At 62.8% G+C, this 19638-nt stretch overlaps 1 protein-coding gene and 1 non-coding gene across 2 annotated transcripts in view; one reads left to right on the top strand and one right to left on the bottom strand.

Moving 5' to 3' along the window:
• LOC117653432 overlaps positions 1-19317 on the bottom strand; it is a 120468-nt gene extending 101151 nt beyond the window's left edge. Inside the window, exons 1-2 of the mRNA XM_034399090.1 lie at positions 19290-19317; positions 13507-13579 (exon numbers count right to left, since the gene is read on the bottom strand). Of these exons, the coding sequence (XP_034254981.1) occupies positions 13507-13573 (67 nt within the window). The 5' untranslated portion in view covers positions 13574-13579; positions 19290-19317. The remainder of the gene's footprint in view (positions 1-13506; positions 13580-19289) is intronic.
• LOC117639107 lies at positions 14016-14169 on the top strand. The gene has a single exon (XR_004587339.1). It is a non-coding gene; the product is annotated as a U12 minor spliceosomal RNA (small nuclear RNA).
• Positions 19318-19638: the final 321 nt, after the last annotated feature.

The following is a 19638-nucleotide window of genomic DNA, read 5'->3' as shown; positions in this document are numbered from 1 at the left end:
GCAGTGCCGCGGGACAACGTCGGACAACGCCGACGCCACTGTGCGGTGTATCGGCCGGCCCCTGCAGCCCGCAGGTTGAGCGCGCACCGCCACCGCCCCCTCGCGGCTCGCGGCGTCGTGAAGCTTGCGGTAATAGTCCGTGGATGTCGGTCGGAACGACGGCCGTTAAGTCCGGCCAAAATTGCCCTCGCGTCTTCGAGTCCTTGCTTCGAGCCCTTTCCGAGGCCCTTCCCACGGCCAGCGCCAGCGCAACCACAAGCAGGAGCGTCCGTCCCGAGGTCCGTCCCGAGGTCCGTCCAGACTCAGCCCCCTCCCCGTCCCCTTCTTGCCACCTCCCACACAAACACGCAGACTTCCTTCGCGTATGATAAATTAGCCGAGAGTATACGGACCCATACACCGCCCAAAAAGGGAAAGGGGGAGGGGGGCGCCTCCTTCTTATCAAGATGGCGCCGTGCCGAGACAACGGCGCGGAACACAGATGCGGAATGAGAAACTCACCGCCCCCCTCCGCTTCCGGCCGGCACTACCCCCACCGCCCCGCCCCGCCCTGCCACGCTGCAACATAGAAGAGATCCATTCCGCCCGCCCCAAATGATACTGTATAGTATTTCGCAAAACAAAAGCGCGTCGCGGCGGCCATGCGGCCAGGCCAGCCAGGCCAGGCCAGGCGGCCCGGAGAAAATATGTATTGTATAATGGCGGACAATCTGGCCGGGCATCTCGGCGACAAATCGCACGTGACCCGCTTGGTAACGGGGACGCCGGGCCGCCGGGCTGGGAGAGGCGCGGCACGGCACGGCACGGCGCGGCGCGGCGCGAGGACTGCATGGCGCAGCACGCCGGCAGCGCGACGTCTCGCCGGGAAATCAAGTCAATTCAACGTCAACCCGACCTCCGCCACGACCCGCCGCGCCGCGCACGTCTCCCTGCCCCGGCCGACCGATCACGGAACTATACTCGACAAGTGAGGACGCCGCGGGGGCGGGCATGCAGGGGGGCGGGGGCGGTGGGGACGGCGGGGGCGGTGGGGACGGCGGGGGCGGTGGGGCGGCGGGGGCGGCGGGAGCAGGCAGCACGAGCAGGGAGCGGCACCAAGATGCTCTGGCGCGCTCCACCACGCAGCTGCCAACTCAATACCCCGGTACAGAAAAGTACCCGGCAATCCATCAGGCTCGCCCCGACGTCGGCCCGCCGCCCGCGGGCGGGGCGGAGACAATTGAATTTAATGGCGAATCCGAGTGTCGCCGAGACGCGGCGCGCGGCTCTGGATGAGCGACCCGGCAGGCTGATTCTGATACAGTGCCTGCGTCTGTCTCTCGCGCACGCATAATGCGTTCCGTAGGGGTGCGAGAGCGACAGAGCGACGAACCGCGGTTCGGAATCGGCCTCCTGACTGCAGTTCATTCCGGGGAGACTTTGGGAGAGTGGAACCCCGCAGCACCTACCCTAGGCGAGGCGGGCCAGTCACACATAAATCCATCATACTCAGCCTGGCGGCGTGGCGGCGTGGCGACGCCGAGGACGCCGAGGACGCCGAGGCCTCGGGGAAGCTCGTGGCGAGGAGACCGTCTGTCAGCCGCCGCCACGCCGCCACGCCGCAAGAGACGCCGCACGACGCGACGCGCGCGCAAACTTTCCGCCGCCTTAGTTAGTCATTCCATGCCAGGCCTGCCAGGAGACGAACTCGCACGGCCCCGGCGAATTTAGTCGTGCCCCCGAGGAAAACAAAAGACGAAACACACACGGTGGCGGGAGGGGCGCGGCGGGTCGGGGCCGTCGACTCCCGGGGGCCGGGTAGGCAACCAAGTTGCAGGGGGCGAGGGCGGCCAGCAGGCTGCTTCCGAACAGTCTGCGTCGCTCTCTCTCTCTCTCTCTCTCGCTCTCTCTTTCTCTCACGCCCCTGCGGATGTTGGATAGTGCGAGAGAGTCGAAACAGCGCGGAGTCGCTGTGCGGACCTCGCAGCAATTAGGCGAGTGTCACCCTTCGTCCGGCCAGGCGGCCGGGCCGGCCTGGGGGAGAGATTTTTCTAAGTGGCTCAATTATGCAGTGAATTCATTGCATCGCCGGGCAGGTATAGGCCCCTCCTGGAGAAAATGCGCGGGGTGCTGGGCCTGGGGGAGGGAGGGAGGGGAGGCTTCCTGAAGAGAAGTGAACTCACTCAATGAGTGAATACGGAATCACCCAGGGGTCCTTGGAAGGGCTGCTGCTGCCGCCGTGGCTGCTGCCGTGCTGGCCCGGGCTGCGTATAAATTACATTAGTCGGGGGGCTTGAGACAGGCGCCGGGCCACCGCCGAGCCACCGCCGAGCCGGTCCGGCTCGAACCGAAACCGCAGTGGACCGCAGTGGACCGCAGCAGGCCGACGAACCGGGCCAACGGGGTGGACTTTGCGGGGCCTGGCGGGGCCCTCACTGTAAGCCCGCCGGCCACGACCACGGCAGCGCCTCCCCTCCCGGACTTGGAAGTCACCGCTCCGACACCGTCCACTGCACCTGCCTCCAGGCTCCGCGGCCCCGCGCCCACCACCGCAACATGCCGCCGCTGTGTGCACTCCTGGCGAGGTTTCCTAGCCGTGGGCCATCGTCGTCACGTCGGCGTCGTCAGGGACAGCCGAGCCGACCGCCAGGCAGGACGGCCCGGACTGCACCGCGGCGGACTTCGGCGAGCCAGCCTCCGCGGCACGGTCAGCACTGTACTTCCGGTACTTCCGGCTTCGACTGCCTCGACTCGTGCATTGCGGCGACACTAATCTGAGCGGCGGGCCAACTCGCGAACCGATTGCACGCGGGGCCGGGGTGCAGCTGACAGAGACGGCTCGAAAGCGGAAGTGCCGCGGGAAGGAGAAGTGGCGGGGAGCGCGCGCAAGTTTGAAAATGGACGCCAGAAGTAATCCGATAAAGCCGCGTGGTCGGGGGAGAGAGAGAGAGATATACCTCGGCGGGGGCTCGCCACCAGACGCACCCGCAGGCTGATTCCGAGCGGGAGGGTCTCGTCGGTCTGTCTCACTCGCACCCGTTCGAGACGCCCCGACCAAGAGTGCGAAGAGAGACATCCCTCGGAATCAGTGCGCCGGCCGGCGGGGCGAGGCAAGTAGTTTATTCGCCTCACCTTCCCCCTGTGCCGCCCTGTGCTTAGCGGCGTTGGCGGCGCCGGGCCGGCGGGGCGCACTTACGGTGGCGAGGCAGGGGGTGAAAGAGAGAGAAAGCCCTCTATTCGGAAAGCAGAGCAGCCGAAGCGGCATGCGGGGCCACGGCGGCCACGGCGGGGCCACGGCCGGGCCGATGCTGAGCGCCGCCTCGGGCCGCGTCGGTAATTTACTTTATCTTGCTCAGTAGACCAGTAAAGGCCACACAAGCAGGCGGGGTAGGCGGAGCAGCGAAACACAGGGAGAGGGGCGCGTGCTTTAAGGCTGCACCGCGCGGAGGTGCCGAGGGGCGGGGCGGGGCGGGGGTAAGAAATACGAACGGAATAACGCGAGGAGGCAACCGGCAAAGGTTGGGGCCCGCAACCGCTTTTCTGCCAATTTCTTTGCCCCGCCCGGCACCGCCTCTCTCTCCTGGACCCCCACCCCTCCCTGTTCATATTTGCAGCCCGCCGCGTGATCCCACAATCCCCTTTCCCGCCCTTTCCCCGCGAGGGGGGGGGGGGGCGGCTAAGAGCGGGAGAAGAAGGAGAAGAGGGGAGCCAAAAAGGCGGGGCGGGCCGCGGCTCGCATCATTCGTTCCAATAACGCACATAACAATTGTAATCTCCGCGCTGGTGGTGGTGGCCGTGCCGTGCCGTGCCACGCCGTGCCCTGCCCTCGTCGACCGGGATTTGCCCTGCGGATTTGCCCGGCGGATTTGTCACCGCGCGCCAAAATGTCCACCGAAATATATGTGGCATGAAACACTCCTGTAAACATGACGTCAACGGCCCAATAAAAATGTTGGGAGATGCCCCCAACGACCAGTTTTATCGGCCACTGAGTTCCGGTCGTGCGGTCCGCGGGGGAGGGCGGGTTTCCGGGACTCGGGACTCCGGGGCGCGGAGACTGCGGGTCCGCGTGGAGTGCGCCAGTGTGCGACGACTTTGCGGCCGCGCTGGCATGAATACCAACGAGTGCACGATGCACATGCGGCGCCCGCTCGGGCCCCAGCACTCGGGCGGCCAGCGTGCCTGCTCCCGTCCGCGGCCGGGACCCACCGCCAGGGACCGCCAGGTCTTGAGACCAGGTTACAGCTTCTGAGACCGGGCAAGTCACACCTTTCGAGACCAGAGCACAGTGGGTCAAAACGGTAAAAATCGGGAAAAAAATATTCGAAGTGATTATAGACACGCAGCGTTTATATAATAAAAAGCAACTTAAATACACGCGGCGTGCAAATAACGCAATTTTCATTATATACACGCAGGAAAAGCTTTTCCAGCGTGTATATAATAAAAACAGCCGTTTTTTGCACGCAGCGTGTCTGCAAGCCCCCTAATATTATTTGCACGCTGGAAAAGCTTTTCCGGCGTGTGTATAATAAAGGAGTGTGTTATTTTTACGCAGCGTGTTTGAAACTCCCTATTTTATTATTTGCACTCTTGTTTTGAGGCCAGCTAGGAGATAGAGATGCCTAGGAGGAAGCCGACCGGGTGTGTCGCCTCGTGGTCGAGTGGGTGCGTGCCTGCATGCCACTTTTTTGGCCCGGGTTCGAAACTTGGAGAATTTTTTCAAATGATGCGTGCACATAATTTTTCGGCGACACGCGACACGCAGCGTCTGCATAACCAACGATCTATTATTCATACGCCGCGTGTCCCTTGAATGCCGAAAAATTATGTGCACGCATCTTTTGAAAAAATTCTCCAAGTTTCGAACCCTTGCCAAAAGAGTGGCATGCAGGCACGTATCCACTAGACCACGAGGCGACACACCCGGTCGGATTCCTCCTAGGCATCTCTATCTCCTGGCTGGCCTCAAAACAAGAGTGCAAATAATAATATAGGGAGTTGCAAACACGCTGCGTAAAAATAACACCCTCCTTTATAATTGACACACCGGAAAAGCTTTTCCAGCGTTGGAAAAGATTTTCCAGCGTGCAAATAATTTAAGAGCGCTTGCAGACACGCTGCGTGATGGAAACAGCTGCTTTTATTATGTACACGCTGGAAAAGCCTTTCCGGCGTGGAAAGGCCCTTCCGGCGTGTACATAATACTTTTGCGATTTCAGACACGCTGCGTGTGTTGTTCTAATGTATATATTATTGCCACGCGGCGTTTAAATAATTTTTACCATTGTTGCGTACACGCTGCGTGTATATAATATCGGCCAAAAATATTTTCGTACGCTGAATTACTCTCCCGATCGGAGCCTGAGGTGGCCAGATTCGGATTCCCCCAGAAAATTTGAGTCAGAATCATGAAAAATAGCCGTGGCTTTTTGAATACCCGACGATGTGTGGGTCATATTAAGAGAGTGTAATTTTTGATTTTAGCCCATTTAGCTGTTTTGGAGGCCCATATATCGGCGGCATTTGAAAAAGCCACGGCGATTTTTCATGATTCTGACTCAAATTTTCTTGAGGAATCCGAATCTGGCCACCTCAAGTTCCGGTCGGGAGAGTAATTTCGGGAAAATATTTTTTTTCCCGATTTTTACCTTTTTGACCCACTGTGCAGAGGGGAGGCAGCACTGGTAAAACTAAAGCGTAGTATTACCCACTGTTTTCAAGCGTAATTAGTTTACGCTTGAAATCAAGCGTAACAGGCTCATTCGCCAAGATTTCTCCTATCTTAATGCACGGGGGAATTTCCAGACTATGTTTGATTTCAAGCGTAACGTCTTCAAGCGTAACTTTATGCTTGACTCAAGCATAGAGTTACGCTTTAGTTTTACCAGTGAGCTTTTGAGGCCAGGTCGAGGGCGGTTGCAGATTCAAGAAGCAGCTCTATGAACCAGCCCGTGAAGTGGGTGAGCCGCCCGCGTCGCTCCAGACATGGCCTGGCCTTGCGGTCGCGCGTTGTGCGCGCCAATACCAGTGAAACTATCACCACAGCCGCGGCGCCGCGGCGCCACAGCCCGGCCGCCACCAAGACCATGCACCACGGCGCGCGCGACCAGCGACCGGGACCGCAACTACTGCCGCGACAGTATCCGCCCTTACGACTGCAGGCATGCCGGGCCGGGCCGGGCCATGGCGGCGATGTCAACAGTAACAGCTCGCAACGTGAACAATGGCCGCCGTAAAGAGCCTCGGGAATGACTCATTCCAGGCCAAAGCCGAAACGCCCCTTCAGGACGCCCCGCCCCGCCCCGCCCCCGCGCCAGGCCACGTCGCAATTGATGAGGTAAAGGCAGAGTGCCGCCGCGCTGCCGCCGCGCTGCCGCCGCGGAGCTGGAGGAGGTTTTGGAGGACACAAAGGCCCCCGACGACGTCACGTCACTGATCAAGGACGTCGAGGACATCAAGGACCGCGGCTCAAGGCCCGCCCGTCCGGAGCCGCAGGGTCCGTGTGTGCGTCAGAAGGACGAGGAGTGCTACGGCTCGAATGTGCTGCACGAGATCGGGCCCGCAGCCTGGACCACAGCCTCCTCCGCCTCCTCCGCGGCCTCTGGAAACCACGACTCGCCGCGCCGCACCTCGCCACTCCAGGCCGTGCCGCGCCGCCTCGCCGCCGCGCCGCCACGCCACAGCCCTCCCGGAAAACCACTCTCCATCGCACCAGTGCACCACCAAAACTCCCCCTGCACCCCCCGCCCCCTCCTCCCTCCCAGTGCCGTTCCCGTCCCGCGCGCGCACAACAAAACTGATTGTTTAATTCATAACGTGTGCGCTTGGCGCCGCCTCGACGCCCCGGCCGCCCCGCCCCGCCCCGCCCCGCCCCGCCCCGCCCCACCCCACCTGCCACCCCTTATTCTTTTATTCTCCGTCTCCCTCTCCCTCCCCGTCTCACTCTCTCCGTCGCTCTCTCAGCGGGCTGCACACATCCATGGCAACAGTGTCGTCTAGCATTTTAAACGCCGCGAGACACGGAGACGCGGCCGCTTCGGAAATTTTGAAAGCGCCATCGGCATCACCGCGAAGGGACGGCCTGGGTTCAACTCCGAGAGATTCCTGTTTTTCTGCCGTTGGAAGCGCCTGATGGCTAGGCAGTCCCGCAGTCAGGCTTTGCCGCGGGACGGCCTACCAGCACGGGGTTCCCAGTCAGTGACTCCATTCATTGGGCGGATTTCCAAACAAGTTCTCACAGTGCTTTTTTGTTTTTTGTGGACGGGAGCAGTGTAAGGAGCCGCTGTGGGTAACACCTTTACCTCGCACCACAACCGGGCACCTGCACGCAGCGGGTGTGGCGGCACGGCGAGGCACGGCGAGGCACACACGCATACACGGGTACGCTGTGAAATAGCGGGCCGTGGCGGTGGCAGCTTGGGGGGTACGGGGGTTGGGGGGTAGTGGGGGGACAAGGATGCCGCCCACAAACAAGGAAACTGATTTATTAGGTGAGCCGGCCTTGCAGCTGTGTGGGGAGTACACCGTGCCCAGCCAAAGCCTGGCCGGACCTCACCAGCAGGACAATCCCCTCCCCCTCCCCCCTCCCCCCGCGACCAGGCGTCCTCCCACCCCCCGAGAAAGTGGGTAAAAGGAGCAACTTAACATGGCAAGAACAAAAGCAGCCCGGCCGGACTGCGGGGCGGGGCGGGGCGGGGCGGGGCGGACGGGCTGGATATGACGGCGGTGGACCGCGCGGCGAGAGGGGACCGAAGGGGGCCGCGGGGGGCGAGGGGGCCAAGGGGGTCAGCAGCACATTACTGTGGTGCTCGAGAGGCACTGCAAGGAGGAGCGGGCCTCGTAAAGAACCGAATTTTGATTAAAGTGGCTCTCTTTCGCCGGGATGCCGGGATCCAATATCCTGGCGGTCCGGGTCGCGACGCCGCGCCCCGCCACGCGACGCGCCGACCCGCGCCACGCGGCCGAGGGCGCGGGTACGAGTGCGCCCTTTTAAACTCCGCCCGCAGACCGCTGCGGCGCGGCGTCAGGAAGGACGCTGCGATTTTCATTTTCCGAAGAAGCAAAAACCAAACGGGTTCCGGTCCGGGCGGCTGCGCTGCTCGCGGCTGCTCGCGGCTGCTTGCTCGCGCTAACGGGACCTGGAAACGAAAGCAGCGGGGCTGGCTCGCGCCGCTAGCCCCGCTCGCGCGCTGGACAAGAAGGGCGGCAAGAAGCAGCGGGCGAGGCGAAAAAGCAGCGGCCGTCACGCCGACTGCGAATGGCAAGTCCGGCCCTGGAGCGGCTGCTGGAGCGGCTGGAGCGCCACTGGACCGACCCAAGTGTTTTTGTCGGCTGCTGAAATTATGTCAGAAGGGCCTCGGTAGGTAGGCAATACCGCGCGACACTTCTCCAGGAATCGCTGGAGGCGGCTCGGCCGCTGCTGGAGCGTCTCCTGGCGCAGCGCGCGAGCCTCGAGATGAGAGTAGGGCCGCCGTCGTGGAGGTGCGCCAAGCCGCCCGAGGCAACCGTGCCACCGGCCAAGCGGGCACCACCCCGCCCCGCTCACCTCCACATGCCGTTCAACAATAGAAAAGAAGATGATTAATCGCGCTGCTGGAACTGGGTCGCCGGACTCGAGTGAAAACTAAGGAGGACGCGATAAAGAAAAAAAGTTTGACGGCGGCAGTGTGGTGGCCGGGCTGGCCTTCGGCTTGCCTTGCGCTCGCCTTCGGCCCTTCGTTACGCGGACATTGTACTTGCAAACACTTTGGCGCGACCGTTTTTACGATTTTTACCCCCCGGACCGCGCAAAACTGCCGCAGTATTCTAAACACTTGCGAACAATTTCACCCCCTGCGACGCACTCCTCGCGAGCAGATAGACTCGAAAACTTTCTTGCCGCCAGCCAGCCGGCCCCGCGATGTATATGTATGTGTGTATTCTCGCGCGCACTCGAAATGAAATACTGGCGAACCCACTCTGGGCAAAGAGGTACACAGTCCCGCAGCGCCCGCAATGGCTCTGTGTCATCGATGCGGCCCGCGGTGCGGCCCGCGGTGCGGCCCCACCGTGGGGCTCCCCGTTGGCGTGCGCGACACGCCGTCCGCCAACTTCCCTTTCATACCTGATTTGCCTAGGTGCGGCACACGGTTCGTCCCGAATTAATAGAAACTGTACAGTGGAGGCGCACAAGCCCGTCATCAGGACCACCAATACGGTCCGTCCGTCTGCCGTCCGCCGCGCCTTTTCCCAAAGGGGCGTGGCGGAGCGGGGGGGGGGGGGGGGGGGGGCAGGGTCCCAATCCCTAAAGGCTCTTTGACAAGGAACATCCATTTTCGGCCCGTGTGTCGTGGTCGTGGTCGGGTCTTCGGCCACCTCGCGTCCGCCGCGAAACCCGCAACCATCCGAACCACTCACTCCGTAGGACTAGCCCGGCACGGGGTGGGCGTTTGACTTGACAGAGTATATTATCTAAAGCAAGGAGAATATTTTCCATGGTATAAAAAGTGCCATGTCACATCTTCAATAGACACAGTGTCAGTACAATTGGCTACTTTTTTTTAGAGATTTAGTCGCGTTTCGATCAACATTACGAGGCTGCGGTCAAAGCGTTGCTGAGGAAGGTTCAGGCAGCAGCAGGCCACTGAGGGTGCGAGAGAGAGAGAGGGAGAGCAAAGAGAGGCTGCGGCACAGCGCCCAAATTTCAAATGCAACTCAAATATTCATGTCGGTCGTGAATAAGTATTTCAGCCGTTGAAATCGGCCTGAATCAGCCTCACTAGTACTCGCGAAAAGTCTGCCGGCCTGGAAAAGGGCATTGGGTGATGAAGTACAGTACAGCGAAGGAGATTCCGTCCGCTGCTTCGCTGCTCCGCTGCGCGCGTTCGTGGTGGTCCACGTGAAGCGCCCGGCCTGCCCTTGCCAATAAAAGCAGCGCTCAAAACAAAAATACGAGCATTAGTTTCCATTTCTACATTGCCAGAGAAAGGGGTGAACCCTGGTGCCGGATGACGCTAAGCTTTCTCCGTGTCCCTGTATACATTATCATTTTATTTATAGGTTCCTCTCTCGGGTGGCGCGGCGGCGCGGCGGCAGACCAGCGACTTTCTTTGCCAAGAACGCCGACTGCCTCGGCTGCTTTCCGGCGGCGGGCTGGCTGGGCGGGCTGGGCGGGCTGGGCTGGGCCGCGTGACGGGGCGTGGCGTGGACAGGGCAGCGCGGCGCGGCCAGCCTGCCGCCGCCCCCTCATCCGTGAAAGATCTGACAATTACAAATGAGGTTTACAGTAGTTGCCCCCGAAACTTTGCCTCCTTCCTCCGGGCCCTGGCGGCCCTGGCGGCGGCCCTGGTCCCGCCCCTGCTGCCGGTCCTCGCGCGCCACTGAGAAAGTGGACGAAATGAAGATGGTCGGATCTGGGGCAAGCAAGGCAAGCAAGGCAAGCCGCCTGGCTGGACCGACCGGGGAGGGTCGCCTCGCCAAGCCCATCCATGGCCTGCAGGAAGACCCCAGCCCGCGAGGTGTGGTCCTGGTGCTGGTGCTGGTCCGGGGTCCGGCACAGCGCGCACTTCCGGCGGGCTGTCTCACTCGCGACCCGACGGGACGTTCCCTGAGTGCGAGGGAGAGACCTCCCTCTCGGAATCGGTCCGCAGGTCACGTCGTAGTACCGGTTATTGAGAGCGCCGTGCCGGCGTGCCGCCGTGCCGCGTCGGAGGGCGCGTGATATGAGCAGCGGACGGAATGCCAGCCCAGTGCGGGGCGAGCGGGGCACAGTGGACCAGAAGACCGGTGGAGGCGGCCCAAACTCTAGATCTTACGTCTCTAACCTTTGCACAGTGCGGTGTTCGAATACCAGCATCTCAATTTTTTTTCGACTGGCTGTCTTTTGGGGATCGGTTTGAACAACAGGCCCACACGTCGGAGATTCAACTCCTAATAACAAATACGTATGTGCCCTGCTTAAAGCGTCGTTCCTGCCTTCCTGGGCTTCGGTGGAATGCATCATGTAGACTTCTACACTCCCATCGAGCTGTATTAAACTTTTATGGTTTTTGGTTGACATAATGAGCCATCCCAAAAGTTTGGTCAAAATAGGTTAGGTCTAGTTTTTGCCGAGTTAAAGGTAGGTCAAAACGCGTCTAGAATTTTGGCCGCCGGTGCTCTGGCCCACTGTGCGGGGCGGCCGGCCTTGGTCCAGCTCCAGCAGCTCTAGCCATGCAACCCCGACGTCGCCATGGCCGTATGCCGCCAAGATGAATGAGGAACAAACTTGGAATAAGATTACATGTATTGCTTTCCAAAAGAATAATTTATTCCGGGCTGGGCTAGCGGGGCTAGCTGGGCTAGCTGGGCCGGCTGGCTGGCCGGTCAGGGAAAGTTCCGCCCCGCATCCTTTGCCCGCCTTTATCCCTTGCGTCCCGCCGGCCTGCCCCCCCCCCCCCCTTTCCACATCCCCGGCGTATCCCAGCGGCGTGACAGCCAGCGGCCCCACCAGCAGCCCGACGAGGCAAGCCACAAAAAATAAATAAATCCGAGATTGAGAGAATTTTTTAAATTAAAATACGGGCTTATGATCACACACAGGGTCCGGGGGGCTTTCCATTTTTATTTTTATTTGTTTTACTGCACAATTTTTTTTTTGAGAGTGTGTTCCTTCATGACGGTAAGCGTCACGTGGATGACATGAAAGATCGGTGATCGAATTTCGCGGCACCCCTTGTACGACGCTGCTCGCCGTTTAGGAGATACGGGAGCCGCGCGGCCGCGATCCGGAACGCCGTCTTCATCTTCGTCCTCGTCGTCGTCGTCGTCGTCGTCGTCGTCGTCGTCACGGAGCCCGCGCGGGTTATGACGCGGGGGGCGTTTCGCGGGCCGACAATCTGGGCCAGTGCACCACCGCGCCAGCAGCGCCACGGAGCCAACCGTGCGGCACGCCCGGGCACGCCCTGGAACGCGTGCGGCGTTGTGGCACGCCGGCAACGCCACGGCAACGCCACGGCGTGGCAGGCGGGGCGAGCAGCAGGGCCGAGGTGTCCGCCCTTTACGAGCGGCAAGGCGTGGCGCGGCGTGGCGTGGCGCGGCGTGGCGCGGCGTGGCGGTGGTGACCCCCAAGAGCACCACCGTCGCGTCACCCCGCGAGATACACGCAGTTTTGCGCCGGGGGAAGGGGTGGCCCGGGGTGGCGAGGGCGCGAGCGGGAAAGCCCCCTTTTCTTGAGGTCGTGCCGTGAAAAATGTCGTGAAAGAGACTCATTGCCCCCCAGCCCGCCGGAGGCCCGCTCGAGGCTCCCAGGCTCATGAGCAATAACAAATGTTGCTTGTTTGCTCCCCGTTTTTTCCCCTCTCTCGTTTCTTCCTAGCGACATTTTCTTCTTCTTCTTTAGTTTTTCGCGTGACAGGCACAATTTTTCCGCATTCGGCGGCGTGTGGTTTTTGTGCGGCGCCTTCTTCACAGCTTTCGGCTGCCAAAAAATGCGATCGAGCAGCCACGGCGAGGCCACCGCGTGGCGCGGGTGGAAAGTATGCAGAAATGAACAATGGGTTTTGTGCTCCAGGCTCTAGGAAGGCAAACCGACCGGCCGACTGACTGACTGAAGGGCCGAGGGGCGCGGGGCGAGGCGCGGGGCTGCGGGGGCTCCACGGACGCTTGGCCAGTGCCCGGGGCGGGCTGCCAGGCAATCAGTCATACCCCCTACCCCTCCCCCCTCCCAACCCCGCTGCCATACAGCACGGAGCTAAGGAGCCAAAGAGAAGGATTTCGAGGGGTAATAGGGGCGGGGGTGCCGGGTCGTTAGGAGAGGCTAAACATGTCCACATCCGCGCACCGACACTCCGCCTCGCCTCGCCCCACAGCCCCACTGAGTTCCGCCAGGGCCGCCGTGGCCGCCGTGGCCGCCAGGACCCCACCCCGCGCCGCGTCGTGGCTGAGGATGGTGCCGCGTAGCCGCGCCGGGATATCGTGCTCCGGTTGGCCCCGGAAAGCCGCGCGCTGTGCAGATCTCGCGCCGTCCGGGTGGTTCCGGAGCCCTCCAGCCTCCGCGCCACGCCGCGCCACGGCGCGCCAGGCCACGCCAGGCCACGCCAGGCCACGCCGCGCCCCGGTCGCGTCGCGTCGTCTTGGCAAGCGCTGGAGAAACTTCCGCAACGTTACCCGAGCCGGAATATTTCTTGGTTTTCACTAAAGAGGCGGCACGGAGTGAGGGAGATGGGGAAACAGGCAGCGCTGATAGGGCAGGCCAGGCCGCGCGGGCAGGGCGCGGGCAGGGCGCGGGCAGCCGAGCGATTTCCAACACGACTTGGTCGCTCTGTCTCTCTCGCACCCCTACGGGACGCTCCACGAGTGCGAGGGAGACGGAGACAGTGCGTCAGTGTGCTTGGCGGGAACAAGCTGTGGGGTCGTCCATCACGCCACGGCAGCCACGGCTCTGTAAATGAGACCCCGCTCCCGATGCGCCTGGAGCCCGAAGCGCCTGGAGCGCCTGGAGCGCCTGGAGCCTCTAGGCCGGCAGTGCTCTGCGATAACAAGGAGCCAGGCCAGGATCTTGCCTACCTGTAAGAAGCAGCAGCGACACCAGCGTCTGGAGCAGCGGGCCCGCGGGGCTGGCCTGTTGCGACATCTTGACCTGGAAAAGCGAAAACAGACCGTCAAGAGGGCACAAGAGAGCACAAACAAGGAGGCTCCGTGGAGAAGGAAAAGGACCGCCAGCGAGCGGAGCGCTGGCGCTGGCTCGCGCTGCCCGCCGCGCGCCGACGTTTGAACCGAGGCGCGTTGCCGCCGCCGACCCCGCGCGCCGCGGTAGTTCCGGAGCGCGCCGCTAGAGGGCAGCGCGTTGCGCCGCCGCCGTGCGGACGGCTTTTCTCGCTTTGAACGGTAGTCCGTTCAAGGCACCGACTTCCCGCGCGGAGGGGCGGAAGATGGCTTTGTTCTTGGTGCACCGAGCACAACAAGAGCCCCCGGGAGGTCACGGCTTGCTGTTTGGTGCTGCGTGGACCTTCTCTCGCGGTGAACGCTACGGGCCGCGAAAGATGTGGTCACCAGCTTCGGCGCAGTCGAGCTTCGTGCCTTAAACTAATGAGTAAGGAAAATACAGAGCCCTGGTGACGCTTGGCTCCGCTAACATGCATTAGTTACAACAATTTTTGAAGGAGTACAGGCCGTCCTCCCGGCAACCCGCCTACTTTCGCGGGTAGCTGGAGTGAAGCGGTCTGCTCCAATAATCTTGGGGCAGGAGTGGAGGGAGGAAAGTAGGTTGACTACATTGGGATTCTGTGCAAAAATACCATACGCCACACACCGGCATTTTGTTGAAGTTATACCAGTTAGGGACGCTTTATCAGTTTGGAAAAAGTATTCTGCTCGTCGCTGACGTGAACAAATGACTTGCTGGAAGGTAAGCAGCTCGCGGCGTGTCGGGCGGCGTGTCCTGGAACAGGATGCGACGCCAAACTTTTCCAGGAGCGGGACGAGGAAGCCAGGCCGGGGCCGGGGGAAGGCGGCGGGGGGCACGGGTGTTGCTTCGGGTCCCGTGCCAACCAGTGCCAACGGGCCGCGATCCCAAAGAAGCTCAAGCCCCGGGGCCCGAAGAAGGATCACATGCAGCGCCTGCGCCGAGCCTGCGCTCATTCGCCCATTCGCCGCCCGCCGCCCGGGACAGGCCGACCGGCCGAACGGGCTCGCCAATGCAAATCGGAGCCAAACGGCCGAAAGAAAAAAGACACGGCCTTTCTGTGGGGAGGCATGTTGTCCCACAACGAAAATGATGGATAGACGACGACGGCGACCTCGCGTCATCGCCGGCCGTGGCTAACACTCCGGGGCTGCGAGTCGCAGGGCGCGGCGAGCGGCGCGCGTTGGACATCCTGTACGTGACAACGACCGTCATCACCGCCACACCGTGCACAGCGAGCGCGACGCGGTGAAAATCACAAAACATTTCCCTGACGGCCCGGTCGTCCCGGACGCGCCGCGCGTCCCGCAGCAGGATAAGTACCTCCCCTTGCTGCGCTGCGCGAAGCGCGCGGCCCGGAGGTGGTGCAAATCTCGCCTTTATTATGTACCGGCCGCGTCCCCCGCCGCCCCCACGACGCGGTTGTCGTTGTCGCTGCACGCGGTGGCACGGTGTGCGGCACGTCGCCGAGGGTCGTGACAGGTGCGCGCCCCGCCCACTCCTTGCAGAGGTGCCAGCGTAAACAAACGCGGCGTCAGGCGACGCGGGCCGCGCTGCCGCGTTGTTGTCGAACCTGCTGCAGTTGATCGTGATCGTGATCCAGGATCGCGCAATCGCCGGCAAGCGCCGCGTCGGCCGGAGGGAGGCCTGACTGCCTGACGGGGTGCGGGGAGGGCCAGGGCGAGGGGCGAGGCCGTGCAGAGGGGTGGCGCGGGGAGGCACTGCTGCTGCCCGGGCGGCTGGGGCGGCTGGAAGGGGTAAATATTTTTCTCTCTTTGGCAGGCCACGGTGACAGCTGACAGGCATGGGCGGGGCTGAGCCCGGCGTGGCGGGGCGTGGCGGGGCGTGGCGGGGCGCGGCGGGGCGCGGCGGGGCCTCCATAATAGAGATCGGAATCGCTTACCAATTTCAAAGACAGGCGGCGGCGCGGCGCGGTGCGGCGCGGTGCGGCGAGAAGTAGACAAGATGGTGGCAAATGGCGGCTCGCTGCGGAGCGCGGAGCGCACGCTGTGGACCCCTGGCCTTCCCCTTGCCCGATGGCAGGCAGGAAATTAAGCCACCCGCCCCAAAAAAAATAAAAAAAATAAAAAGGGGAGCGGAGAAAATAATGAATTTGAAAATGGCGCGCCAGTCCGCCAGTCGGCCCTGCGGACTGACCTCCGCCCCTTCGACGTCCTCCGCCGTCCTCGGCATTTCCGGGGAGCGGGACGGCCGGGCGGTCCGGGCGGTCCGGGGCCGCGGGGTTAATGGCGCCAAGATAATTGGTGGGCCGATCGCTTGTTTCCCGGCCGCCATGCCTCCCAGTGCCTCCGCGCCTCGCTCCGCGCCCCCGCGCAGGGAAAGGCGGAAATCAAACCCCAGAGGACGCCGACGACACGCGCCTCGCCGAGATAGAGGCCGACGCCGGGGCCGACTCTCTCAGCTCGGCCGATACCCGGTCAAACAATTCCAGCCCTCTTCGTTTTAAGTTTGACTGACTCCTTTTTTTAGGCTCGAATAATTTCGACTTTGAGCGTGACTTCTACACCCTGCCGATATACCCGATTGTGAGGTCGGGCATCACATGGGCAGGCGCGGCGCGGGCGCGATGTATAACTTATCGTTCAAAATGGAAATGAGCCACGGGCCGGCGGGCTGCCCGGCCCCAGCGCCCTCACCGAGGCCCTCGCCGTGGATCGCCACTCGCCGATACGGGGTGTCCGCGGACCGCCTCCGCCGCGCCTCACGAGAGCGAGAGCGAGATGGATGTAGGCGAGCACGCCGTCAATGGGATCCAGCCAAAGTCCAGAAGAAGCAGGGCATCGGCAGGCGACGTGGAGGCGAAGGCCATGGCGAAGGCCAGACACGAGGAGGAACCGGAGCGATACGGGAGCGAGATAGGGGAATTGCAGGAAAGCGAGACAAGGTAGGAGTTATGACACGCGGGCCGGACCAGGGGGCGGGAGGGGCGGGGCGGCGGAGGGGCGGCCAGGGTGGCAAAGTTGGTGCACACCCCTGATGACGGCTGGGGGGAGGGGAAGCTTTTCCTGCTTGATGTTGCCTGTGATCGGCTCTCACCCCCTCGCCCCTCTCCGGCTCTCTTAGGGGATGAAACTTGCCTCCGCCATACACACACCACACCGCCGCCCCCACCCCCGCCCGCCGCGACGGCCGCACCAGGGGTAGTCGCGTTGCCGCGTCCCCTGGGCACTGGCCAAGCCGTGGCGGAACCTCGCCCCGCGTCCGCCAGGCAGGAGAGAAAGAGACACAGACACTCGAAACTTGTTTTTGTGCGCCATGTTAATTGGGGTGGGGCTCGGGAACGACCGCCAGTTAGTTTGGAGGCGAGCCACACCTTCGACAGGTGGAGGGTCGTGGAGGGGAACGGCCTGGAGATGGCTCTTCTGACGTGGCGGGCGACGCGGGCGTGGGTGCTGGCACTGCTGGCCCGGGTACGTAAGGAAATGCGAGATGGAAATCTGGATGGGGTGCCCGGCGTTGGCGGCGTTGGCGGCACCGCCGGGCACAGCGGCAGAGAGAGGCAGAGCCAGGGCAGAGCCGGCGAGTAAAGATACCGGCACCGGCCCCACTGAGTGAGCATTACCGATATTGCAGTGCCATTATTGGGTGGGGCCGAGGGCAGCTGAGGGGCCCGCCAGGCCCGCCAGGTCCGCCCCACTCCCACCACCGTGACGCGAGGTGACAGCCCGGCCGTCCCCCGGCGGCGGTGCGCCTGACAAACTCGCACGCAAGCGGTCGAGCAAAACGGCGAACAAACTTGGCAGGCAGCGGCGGCGGGGCGGGGCCGGCGGGGCAGGAGAGTAATATTCAGGACATATATATTCCGTAGCTTTTGATCCAAACTTTCGCTCTCGATTCGGCCTGAAGTTGTAGCGGTCGATCTATCAATCCATTTATCCGCCGCCCCTGCCCACCCCGCTCCCCAGCCGCACTCTAAAGACACAAATTCAGATTCGGGGCGCCGCGCCACGCCGCACGCCGCAGAGTCGCGCGGCCCAAGTTGAGGTGAGGTTTCCGGTCGAGGACGAAATCGGGCCGAGGTCTGACGGAACTCACAATCCTGGCGGGGGATCCGACACCAGGAAGGCTCCTGCGGCTGCATGGCGTCGCGCCTTCACGCCGTCAGGACGCCGTCGCGGGGCACGACATGTACCCCCTGCTGGAGGCCCTCGGTAACCCCTTGGCCCCGTCAGCCCGCCGTCAGCCCCGTCGTCTCTCCGCGTATAATGAGTGCTGAGTGTGAATACATTTGTCAGCGGGGTGACGCGGCTTGACGATAAGACGGAGATGCTCGCTGACGGCCTTATGGGGCGACCAGGGCCGCGGCGTCGGCGGCACGACGCGGCACGACGGCGGCCCCGTCTCCAGGGGACAGTCTCCTTCGTTGAGGCCGCGAGGCTGCCTGCCTGCCAGACTGCCTGCCAGACTGCCTGCCAGTGCTGCCACAACGACCGCCGACATGAGTGTGAGCACACACCTCATACGTGCCGCATGCGCGCCTGGGGACCGCGGCGGAGGGAGGCATCAAGGCGGGCAGGTGCGGGGCGCGGCGGGGCGCGGCGGGGCGGGTGGCAGGAACAACACGACGACGGAAATGATTGAAGCGGCGCCGAATCATTAATAATAAGTGAGGCAATGGCAGGGGAATTATTGGGAATAATGGATGGCCGGGCAGGGGAAGCCCACCGCACTGCAAGCTGCACGCTGCGGATACGGAAGAGAAGTCTGTGCGCGTCTAATTCCATCCGGCCAAAGCCAGGACCGAGCCTCGCACCGAGCCCCGAACCCGGCCAAGCCCAAGCAGAGCCAAACGGTCCATTTCACAGCCGGGCCCGCCTCGGCCCGCCTCGGCCCGCCGTGCACTCGCGGACCATTGCCCGCCGCCATGGTCGGCCATGCTGGTGTTGTTGCTGCGCACAAAGGGGAGAGGGGGAGGGGTGAGCGGGGCCGCGCGGATAGATTCTCTCCCTTTCCTGTGAACGACAAGCAGACAATGAAAAACAGCCCGGCAAGTCAATGAGCTCGGCTCGGCAGCCGAAGCCAGGCCGAAGCTCCACAGCGCCGCAGAGCCACTTCCTCTCCCCGGCGGCCCCGGCGGCCCCGGCCCGCCCCTCCCACGCAACATTAAAACTCTCGACAAGAGAGAAAAGTTCAGAGCAAGATCCAAATGCTCAGTCCGGCCTGTATTTTTGTTCTTGTTGTCGTTGCTGTTGTTGTTGTTCAAGGTCGTCTAATGCGCAAAGTTATGAGCGTGTCTCCAAAAAGTAGTTAAGACTGCAGTTTGCTGCAGCAATGGGGAAGCATTTCCCTTTCCGGCGGCAGGACAATGTTCTCCAGGAAGCGGCGAGGCGAGACGAGGCGAGGCGAGGCGCGATCCCCGGGGTGACTGATGATGCCGCCGGCCTCGCCAGCAGCAGGCCTCGCCAGCAGCAGGCCTCGCGGAGGACAGGGCCCTGGGACTTCCCCGCTCGCGTCGGCAGAACGTCGCGTGGCTGCGGCCAAGGGCTGCGGCCCTGGAGGGCGTGCTGAGCGCTTTGGGGCCGGAGCCTCGCGGCGGAGCGAGGGGAATGGAGGGAGGAGGTGCCGATACTCATTAAGGCTGCTGGCTGCCGGTTCGCTGTGTAAACGAAAACTGTGACGGTCTGCGTTAATTGGCCTGGCTTACCTCTCGGGCTGCGCCTGGCTGCGCTGCTGCGCTGGGCTTGCGCTGCTGCGCTGGACTTGCCGGCCTGCTTGCGGTTCACGAGGCGCGCATCGCGCCGCCCTGGCTGCACTGCACGCTACTCGCCCTCCTTTTCGCCGTCACCACGGCGGTGGACATGGCCGCGGACGCGATCACGCTGGGGGACCATCACCGGGCTCGCAGCCTGGACGGGGTTGAGGCGTTCTGCCCTGGCGGCGCGGCGGGCCGGGCGGCCCGGGCGGAGCTCCGCTAGCGGGAGCGGGCGTACGGCGCGAGTTTGTTGTGGCGGGGCGACGAGAGCGAACTCGCGGCGGTGCGGCGGGCGTGCTGC

The sequence above is a fragment of the Thrips palmi genome, unplaced genomic scaffold (assembly GCF_012932325.1).
Source record: "Thrips palmi isolate BJ-2018 unplaced genomic scaffold, TpBJ-2018v1 HiC_scaffold_10, whole genome shotgun sequence".
In the NCBI taxonomy this organism is placed as follows: domain Eukaryota; kingdom Metazoa; phylum Arthropoda; class Insecta; order Thysanoptera; family Thripidae; genus Thrips; species Thrips palmi.
The sequence above is the reverse complement of the archived record's forward strand: the minus strand, read 5'-3'. Positions and strand labels throughout refer to the sequence as shown.